The sequence below is a fragment of the Pogoniulus pusillus genome, chromosome 9, assembly GCF_015220805.1.
Source record: "Pogoniulus pusillus isolate bPogPus1 chromosome 9, bPogPus1.pri, whole genome shotgun sequence".
Taxonomy (NCBI): Eukaryota; Metazoa; Chordata; class Aves; order Piciformes; family Lybiidae; genus Pogoniulus; species Pogoniulus pusillus.
The window spans coordinates 23,337,096-23,347,177 of NC_087272.1; the positions used below are offsets into that span (position 1 = coordinate 23,337,096).

Genomic DNA, 10,082 nt, shown 5'->3' on the forward strand with positions numbered 1-10,082 from the left:
CTCTTCAAATGGTATTTACATATCACTATATGCAAATATCTATCAGAATTACAAATGCCAACTTTTTTTCTTGTAAAAACAAATGCCTTAAGAAACATAGCAGGGGCAAACAATAAATGTAAACAAAAATGCTCCAGCAGAGACCAACTCATTTTTTTCCCTGAAACTTATGAAGGCCCTAGGACAAGATGCTATGCTGCTAGTATTAACGATGAGAGCACCAAACAGCATCCCCTGGAAACCCTTCATGGGGCATCACTCGCGGGGGATACGTAAGCGTCTCCACCACGCGCTGCTCAGAGGCCACAGGTGAGCACTGGGGACCTTCTCGCGGCCACGCAGGTAACCGACAAGCCGCGACACGCACAAGGAAAATAAACCATCCACAGCTGAACAGGGTACAACCAAGCGGGGACATCTTCCCTTCAAGCGTTTTTCCTTCTATAAACCAGCCGGACGCAGACATACTGCACAGGCTCAAAGTAGAAATCACATTTGACACACGGCAGGAAGATAGCACAAAGCACTTTTCTCCACTCCCAACAACCTGAGATACCCACGCAGAAAGCATCGCGGCTCAAAGCTAACGGCTGGCTGATAAGAGCAGGCGCGGTGCAGAGGCGCGGCGAAGCAGCAAGCAGCCGTGCGCTAGGACCACGGCGCCGAACCATAGCCACAGCCGGGCGGAAGCAGGAGGAGCCCAGGCCTGCCGCCGGCGCAGGCGCGGCGTGGGCGTTGCGTGGTTCCGCCCCCGATCGGGCGGAGTCTCGGCGAAGCCCCGCCCCTCCCGCCGGCCGCGCGCCCGCGCCGCTTCCCCAGCTTCCTGCCGTGCCCTAGCGCCGCCGGGCCCTCCGGAACCGCCCCCCGTCACCGAGCGGCGGCTGGAGCCTGGCAGTGTGTGCGGCGCGGCGGCCGGGCCGAGCGGGGAGATGAACACCGTTCTGTCCCGGGCTAACTCGCTCTTCGCCTTCTCTTTGAGCGTGATGGCGGCGCTCACCTTCGGTTGTTTCATCACCACTGCCTTCAAAGAGCGGAGCGTGCCCGTCAGCATCGCCGTGTCCCGGGTCACGCTGTGAGTGCGGCCGGGAGAAGGGAGTGGCGAAGAGGGCCGGGGCAGGCAGGGCAATGCATGCCCGCTGGGGAGAGGAAGGGTTTATCTGGGATCTGCAGCTCTTTCCCGGCTGCCTGCCGAGGAGCCGCTGCGGGGCGGGTAACGGCCGGGGCGCCTGAGAGGACCCTGACGCTCGGCTGCGGAGCGGCGCAGACGCGACCGGAGGCCCACCGCCGCGGCGGCTGCTCGGCACCGCTACGCCGCCGGCTTCCATCGGCTGAGGCCGTGGCAGTCTGTTTCTTGCCCGCTCCCTCGTCCGCCGCCTAAACCAATGAGGGAGCCCCACGACGGCGCTCCGCAGCCACACGCCCCGGCCGGGCGGGAGCTGGGGCGGCGCCTCCCGCCCTGCGCGTTTAACTGCTTGTCGGCGCGTTAAGGGGCTGCTCCGCCGCTGTGGGGGCCGTGGCGTGAAGGCGGACTTGGGTGCGAGCACCGATGGCGTTCAGTGTAACGGCATGCCGAGTAGCAAGAAAACAAGTATGAACTGTTCATACTTTCTGCTGGCAATGTGTTTTCCAGTTTTGTTTTCAAGCCTTATTACAGTGAGCTGACCGAGATGTGTTATATTCCAGTGGAACGCACCAGGTGTCGAATAAGTAATACTGCATCAAAACCATATTGTTCGTAAGATGCAGACTTGTGCTGTGGGAGCCTTTTTTCCATTTCTACTCCCCAGCCACCCTCCAAAAAGAAAAGTGTCACAGAAAAAATCCACCAAGTAAATCATGTATAATGTGGAGGTGTGTACTTCTGAGCATTTGAGCAGCCTCCAGTGCCACCAAAAAGGGGAGGTTTTTTGCCGCTGTTTCTATTCACGTGGTCCTTCACCGGAGCTGCACGGTCGACTGTGGCTGACAGAGTACTAAGCTGTTTTAAACCAACTCTTGAGTTTGTTTAGTTTCATTTTAGCTGTGCTAGTGAGCTAAAGCAGCTCATGGAGCTTTGGAGCCACCCTGAGCTAAGTGGATGGTTAACAGAAGGGTTTGAAAGGGGAGATTAATGCAAATAAAGAGTGGGAAGTGCAGTTGCGTTTTGGATTGGTTTAGAATCTTAGAGAAATAAAACCTGCATTTTTTGCTAGATTGAGGGTTGCAAGCAGCATAAAATCAGCGTAAGGGCATCTTTTTTGAGTGTTCCAATGAGCTTGACATACATGAACATAATCCTAATGCTTATGATTCTATGATTCTATGCTGGTCCCTCCTGTGATTTACAGATTGGTATTAATGCAAGGCCTTGTGTGTTAGTTGCTTTTCTTGCTTCTGAGTACCTGCACACCCCAGGCTTAAGGCCTGTTACTCCACCACACTGACAATGGTTCACTGTCTCCAAAAGTGCCTTTTTTCCCCCGTGCTGTTCTTTTTCACTTTCTAATGTAGTTTAGTATAGTAGTGTCTTGATGTTTGTCTAGATACAGATTTGTAATAAATTCTTCCACAATTATGTGGGCTTCCATAATGTAAGAGAAAAGAAGCACTTCTTTACACTGCTAATTAAATACACTCTAGTGAGGAATTTTGTAACTACAAACATAAGTGTTTTATCAGATTGTCTGGAGTATTGTCTATGAGACTGAGCACTGGAGGCTTTTTTTAGTGGAAAGTTGAGAAACTGCGAAAACGGTTGCCAGCAGACATCTGTGCTACAGGTGTTCTAATCAGATTTATCTATTTGGGCATGGCTAACAGGTATTTTACTAAAATGTACAGTCTGTACGTGTATCTTAGACTACTGTGGTGGCAAAGTGTCGTTTAAGACTGAGACTCTGTAATTTCTGTAAGGCAGATCTTATTTTGTAATACTGATTATACTTCAGACGAAAGTATTGCAAAGAAAGTACAGAAAATGGATGAGATGTAATAAGGCTAATAATTTACATAATGCATGAAAAAGGAATAATAAGAAAGGATAATCTTGTGTTTTGTTTTGTCCTAGAAAAAACGTGGAAGATTTCACTGGACCCAGAGAAAGAAGTGATCTGGGATTCATCACATTTGACATTACTGCAGATATCCTTAATGAAAAAAGTTCTTTGAAAGCATTTGGAAATAAGAATGTTTTGACATAAGCTTTTGATATCTTACAGTCTTCAGATACTCAGAATTTGAGGGGAAAGTAGCTATTTGTGTTAAAATATAAAGGCAGAGTTGTAAAAAGTAGCATTTCACATAGCTAGAGCAGTAAAACAGAGCTTGAAATAGTTGTTCAGTCTCTCTAGTAGATGAGGCAAGTTCTCCCTTTTCCATGCTTTTTTTAAATCGAGCTCTAATGAAATGCACTGTATCTAGTTATAGGAAGTACAGTACAGTTCAGCATCTAGATGATACTACTATTAATTGGTGTTTTGAGGTACTAATTAATTCCTGCCATGTAATTATATACAAATACTGTCTTTAAAAACACATTATAACCCTTTATTTGTTTAAACCTATCAAATATTTAACACTGAATAGTGTGAATTTCCTTGGAAGCATATGAAGTATTACAGAATTTTTCACGTTACTTTTTAGCCTGTTTTTCAGTTACCTTTTGGCAACTTTCTTTTGTATTTTTCTACTTCCTTGTTAGTCTGTTTTTTACTGGGGAAGGAAGGTTATGGGTGGTTGTATTTTGTTTGGTTTTGGGTAGGCTTTTTGACAGTAGAAAGCAAAGGGATTTAAGATTTTGCTTAATAAGTAACAGTGTATTTTCTGCATAAGGTGGTACCAAATAAGAGGCAACAAACATTATCTCAGATGATTATAGTAAGCCTTGTTTAGCAGCTAGGCTGAGATTTCTGGGATTTTTCCCTGTTCTTTTTTGTCAGTGTTTGGAGAATAGTGCCTTGTGTAACAAACCAACCAAAATAGAGATCTTGAATTCCCGTGATCTCTGGATAAAGAGGTTAACCTGATTTTTGCAGATGTGTATTGCACAGGAATAAGAGGGACTTTTTTGTCAGCTGGAAGCAGGAGAGCAGTATTTTTGGGTTAGTTTTTTTTTAATATAGAAGCTCTGACTTAACCTTTCATACCTAGCATAAATAAACCTTGCAGTATGTAGAGTTGTAAAATACAACTTTCTTGTATGGTTTTTTGGGACTAAATTTGTGAAGAGTTGCTAGTGCATAGGCTGTCTTAACTAACAGAAACAAGTTATTAGTCCTAGGAAGAATTAAATAAAACAACATATAGAAAAAGAAACTAGGGAAAGAAAAGGGGAGGAGACAGTTTTCACAAACTCTTTAGTTTGCTGAATTTGTGGCTGAAAAGGATGTACTCAGAGTCTAGTTTGTTATTTTGAGTTAGATAAGGAGAAATGGTCAAGTAAAATAGCTCCATCTGTTCTTGCAGCAGCAGTTAGTTACTTAATTCTTCTCATACTTGCCTTTTGAATTAGTGGCTTAAAAATGTGATAAAATCTTGAGATGAGTGGAACATGACAAAGCAGACTTTGAGGCTGGTTGGGAATCAGTTTAATTTATTCTTTGAGATAAAGACAAATAGACTAAAAAAGAGGACTGGGAATTAAAAGGTTGCAGCTAATCTTTATTGCGAGTTGGGAGGTCTTTTACTTATCGGTCATACATGGTACATTTTATTGCTAAATAAGCAGACAAGTAATTAGCATATCTGCTTTGTTACACAAACAGTCTCAAATGGCAGTCATCAGTTCTTTGCTGTTGATCAAAAATCTGAGAAGAGTTTTGTTTCTGTCTTGACTTTCTTTGTAGTAAGTAGGTAATTAAATTTGCTAATCTCTGGTGTCCCTTCCAGTACAAAATACTGCCCAACCAACTTCTCTACTGTGAGTTTTACAGGCTTTTTCATCTTTGTACGCTGTGCCGGTTTTGTGGTTGGCATAGTCTACTTAGAGCTAGTAAAAATAAAGCAAGGTTATGTAAGTACAATATGGTATTTTTCTTAAGTCACCTACATCTGCAGAGTATATTTGACTGGAATGTTAAACAATTGTTTCTGTATTTGTCTGCAGAATATTCAACAAAAAATAATGTAAGTATCAAAAAGAAAGTTGAAGCAATTACCTGTTTTGTACTGCAGTTATTTTTAACATTCTGAAGTTCTGCTGAGAAGAGTTAAGGCACCAGAATTTCTTAGTTTGGACTGTTGTCACCAGCTTTCATGATTGTTATTTTCCTGACAGTTTCATCTGCAGGGTATGAAGTTCACCCTCATGAGGCCTAACTTCTTATGTTCCCAACAGAATGGGAGAAAAGTACCACATGCCTTGTTGTTCACTTGCAATAGTGGACTGTAAATGAGGGTTTCCCACTTGCTTGTTTTACTTTTCCCTAATGTTCTATGGTGGTAGAAACAAGATATAGTGGCTTTTGATATCACCAGGTGTGATGTATCTTTTCATAGATCACAGATGAACAGACTGTATGAGCAATTCAAAAGAGGCATTCCAAATTCTTAAATGTTTCACACTTTATATACGGTTCTTCTAAGTGGTAAGGTGCTAAGCAGTCTTATTTAGTACCATATAGAGAATTCAGGAAAAAAAAAATCTGAGACTAGTGCTTTATGTGCAGAAAAAAATAATCTGAAGGGTGAAACATGACAAAATTTTAGTACAAACAGAATATCCAGCAGCATGTATAAAATAATTTGGATACTGAGGGGGAGGGGAAGTAGGGTGATAATTTTATGTAGCAAGTTAAGAAAAAACCCAAGCATTCACTATATCCTTGCAGTGTGACCAGCTGTTTGCAGTTCAAGTAGAGTTTTTTCCCCATTGAAACTGGAAAAATGTTACGTACCTAGATGATGTCATTACAGCTCAGTTTATGTCCTTTATTTGAAATAAAGTGTAAATACTGTTTTATAAGTGACTTACCTTTTCAGTTCAAGAGAAAGCCTTGACCCTTTGTAAGTCATTGAAAGCTTATGACTTTTCTGAATGTCTTTCTTGTGTTCTATTGAGCTGTTCTTTGTTTTATTCTATGCCAGACTTCAGTGTATAGTAGTATTCTTCCACCCATGTAAAGCATTATTTTGTTAGTTACAAATTACAAGCAGGTATTTTGGGGTTTTTAGATGAACAGTGCTATGAAATTGTGGTGACTGAATATGATCTTGTGAGCTAGCTTGCTGACTTAATTACAACTGTATTTTTAGGCTTTAAACCAGGTGGTTCTTTGGGACAAGATCATGTTGAGAGGAGATAACCCAAGGCTATTCTTAAAAGACATGAAGTCAAAGTACTTTTTCTTTGATGATGGAAATGGTCTCAAGTAAGTAGATCCTTTTGTCCTATTATTCATGGTCTCTTGATTTACTTGCATACTTTGCATTTGATATCTGTTTTTATTGCCGTGGTCTTACATTCCATGTGTCACTCTTAACAGTCTACTGCGTCTTTGCAGTTTGATTGTTAGAAGATTACTTTAGGATACAAGATACTCTGTTTCTTCTGCAGAAGAAATAGTCTGCTAATATGAACAATAGGCTTCTGAGTTTCTGCTTCCGATATGCTTGTTTATGTAGAATTTATTCTGTGATGGGTTCAACTCCAAAGTTTAGTAACTTAAATGCACAACCCAAAGAAGCTGTATCTGGAAATTAGGTAAAGTACTTCATGAAGTAACTATGTAAAATTAAAACATTGCTTCTGGATTGGGAAAACAATTTGTGTCCTAATTTATTACTATTAGCAGTTATTAAATTGATTAACTTTAGCATTTATACTAATATATTTTCTTGCTTTTGCAGGGGGAACAGGAACATCACTTTGACTCTCTCCTGGAATGTTGTGCCAAATGCTGGCATTCTACCTCTTGTAACAGGATCGGGACACGTGTCTGTACCTTTCCCAGATACCTATGAAACAACAAAAAGTTATTAAATTATAATGCTGAATCCTAAGCAAGATATTTTTTATACTTGTATATTGTGAATAAGTTTTATTGTGATTTCTTCTCACATCACATTCAATCCTTCAGTGAAAGGTACTTATTTTCTCAGGTCTGACAGCATAGGAAAAGGAAATGAAAGTTCAGGAGTTGTTTTTTTTTTTGATAAAACTTCTAAGCTGAAACTTAAGTGAAAAGTAAATTACAGAGGTTTTGGAGGGAAGACTGAGGAATTTTTTTTTTCCCTCCTGGTCATCTAGGTATTCATTTTCTTTTAAATAAACATTTTTAAACCAGAAAATAGTCTTCACTGGTTTGGTTTTTAGGATTTTTTTTTTTTAGGTACTGTCATAGTTGTTTAATCTCTGTAAAACTCAAATGCACTCTCTGGAGTCAGTTTCTGTGAAGTTTTCACATCTGAAGGAAGTGGTCAGTTTGTGACACAGCATTTTGCTAAATGCATGCTTAGCGTGTTGAAGTAAGCTAAGCTTGGTCCTTTGTAGAACTGCCAACAGCTACTGTGAAAACTGGTGGGTTTCCGTTAATCAGCCTGTGGATCTTAAGTGCCATTGATGTAGCCCACATACAATTTTGTATGATAACATTTTAGTAACTGCTTATCATGCAGCTACCTGTAAGAATAAAATAATCTTTTCAGTGTATTAAGTCAGTCAGGGAAGTACAAGCTTTAGGTAAATAAATGCTGTCTACAAAGCAACCACTTTTTTTCTACTGGAATCTGCTTGGTAGGGGAAGTTAATATACTTGTTTCAGAGGGGGCCAGGACAGTTAATATTAGAGAGGCCCTTTCATAGCAAAGTATGGGACAGATGTTCTCCAAAACAGTCTGACAAAACACTTAAGAAATAGAGGATTTTTCATGGGAACATAAAGACATTTAGACAGATTTACTAGCTTGAAAATGAGTGTCAGCCAGGAAAGGTAGCTACAGTTCGAGTAGCAGTTCTGCTGAAGTGGCCTCCCTCTGACTGCGTATCCTCTTTGTGTCCTGTTTCATTTAGCTACAGCCTCAAACTCTTGTAGTTGGGAGGGCAGAGAGAAGAAACAGTATCAAGATTGCCTCTTGATGATGATGATGGTTTATACTAATTGACTACTTTCTTGCTTGTCATGTGTCCAGAAGGAGAGGCACTAGTCCCTAGTACCTTCTTGACACAGTTCTTAATGTACATGTATCTGTTCAAAGTATGGTAGAAGTTAATTTATTTTCAGACCTCTAATGTCCTACATATGCTGGGGACTTTCAAAAAGAGCAAACATAACATAGCTTAAAATTAAAACTATGAGCTTCATAATAGTGCAAATCACAAAAATGCCAGGAAAAATGATGAGACTTCCAGAGTGACAAACCTTCACAAAGAGGAGGTAGAAAAGACTGGATCAGAGTCTCCCCCTTTGGTGTGAGTTCAGCTAAGAGCTGACTGACTTTGAGGAAGCTAACTTGCTTTTAAAAAGGGGGTCTTTAGTGTTTGTGAATTATCCCTTAAGTAGCCAGTTAGTATATTCTCCATGATGGTGTTTCAGTCAAAGAGGTCTTGAAAAAAGTCTCTAAAAAGTGCTTTGTCTTTTTTACAAACAAAATTCTGGTTGTGTGAAAATTTAAAAATCTATTTTCACAGGAATATTAGGATAATTTTTCATTTGTAGCCAACGTATGCACATGGATTTCAGTTCTCTGAACTTGTGCTGTTTTCCAGACTAGCATCATCAGCAGACTGAAATATAACCTATTTTTACTGTGCTTGATATGAAAAGTACCTATTGCTCTAAAAATTGAGGCATTATACAGAGCTTAATACTGTCATACAGAAGGGGAAATTTTTTGTTGGTTTTTTTTTTTAATTGGGCAAAGTTATGGAATTGTTTTGTTGACTGCACAGTAATCAGTTGGTTTATTCATAAATTATATTCCTGAAATATTAACCAGAACTTTTTTGTGGTTTGGCATTCAACCATTTCCCCATATTCTTTTGGCAGTACTCTTCCAATGAATGTAAAGACTGCCTGTGGAAAAGTTGTGTTAACTACAAGGATTTGATGTCCAAAAAAGTCAGAAAAATCTTCTTTCTTTGCTCCACAATGGTAGATTCCTCCCAGTAGACAGTAGTTTTAAGACGCTAGAATCATAGTTTCAGACATGATGCTTGAAGCTTTTCTAGCTTTCCCGATGAAGAGAAATTGTTAGACATGAGCCCTCTAGAAGGATGAGGAGGAAACCATCACTGACTTTATGTTGGAGTTCTTAGAGAAAAGAAGGCAGTTCTGCCTTGCAGGAAAGGCCAGGATAGAGAAGCATTTAAATCACAGAATCATAAAATGGTAGGGGAGTTGGAAGGAGCTTCCAGAAACCGCCTAGACCAACCCCACTGCTTAAAGCAGTTTGCCTACATCAGGTTTCTCAGGAATGTGTCCAGCCAGGTTTTGACCTCTCCGAAGCAGAGGCCACGGCCTGTGGGCACCCTGTTGCAATGTTCTATCGCCCTCAATGTGTACAAGCTTTTCCACATGTTTAAGTGGAACTTCTGTGTGCTCCCGTTTGTGCCACTTCCCTTTGTCCTGTCATCGGGCACCACTGAAAAGTCTGGCCGCATCCCCTTGATGCTCACCCTTTAGGTATCTGTAAGCATTGATAAAATCACCTCTCAGTCTTCTTCAGGCTAAAAAGCCTCTTGTCGAGACCAAAACAGAGGCCGTCAGAGGCTCGTTAAGGCCTATCGAGCCTGCAGAAAGGGTGCTTAGGGTGGAAGCAGTCCAAGGCGGAGACGGCCTTGTCCCTCAGGAGCTTGTCCTTCGCAGCGCCGGGGGACTCTTTCTTGCAGACTCTATCCAGGTGGGGGGGAGAACTCTAAGGCAGGCACCCCAGGGCGGGAAGTACCCCACTATTTATACCCTTCCTAGACACAGAGCTGAGTTAGCACAGTTACTGCACGGGCCCCTTGCTCCCCCTTGACGCCTGCAGGGCAGGGGGTGGGGGGGAGACAGGTCTGTTGGCGCCTTTTCCTCTCGCCTTCAAACCACAGAGGGAGAGGAATTTTGGGGTATACAGGACTCCAGGACAGTCTCTAAGCATCTCATCAGAGAGATGCCTCTGTTCCC

General features: G+C 41.7%; 2 protein-coding genes across 3 annotated transcripts in view; one reads left to right on the forward strand and one right to left on the reverse strand.

Moving 5' to 3' along the window:
* Positions 1-1,088, reverse strand: part of ASB5 (ankyrin repeat and SOCS box containing 5) — a 35,677-nt gene extending 34,589 nt beyond the window's left edge. Inside the window, exon 1 of one of the 2 annotated variants that reach the window (XM_064148887.1) lies at positions 998-1,088. The gene's annotated coding sequence lies outside the window, so the exon portion shown is untranslated. Of the gene's footprint in view, positions 1-560; positions 699-997 lie in introns of those variants that run through there. The other variant, XM_064148886.1, reaches the window with a different exon arrangement.
* Positions 760-7,266, forward strand: SPCS3 (signal peptidase complex subunit 3). Its single transcript, XM_064148890.1, has 5 exons — positions 760-1,072; positions 3,047-3,120; positions 5,027-5,103; positions 6,232-6,347; positions 6,826-7,266. Exons 1-5 carry the CDS (start codon positions 930-932, stop codon positions 6,956-6,958), a joined length of 543 nt encoding a protein of 180 aa, XP_064004960.1. The 5' UTR covers positions 760-929; the 3' UTR covers positions 6,959-7,266.
* The last annotated feature ends 2,816 nt before the right edge of the window (positions 7,267-10,082 follow it).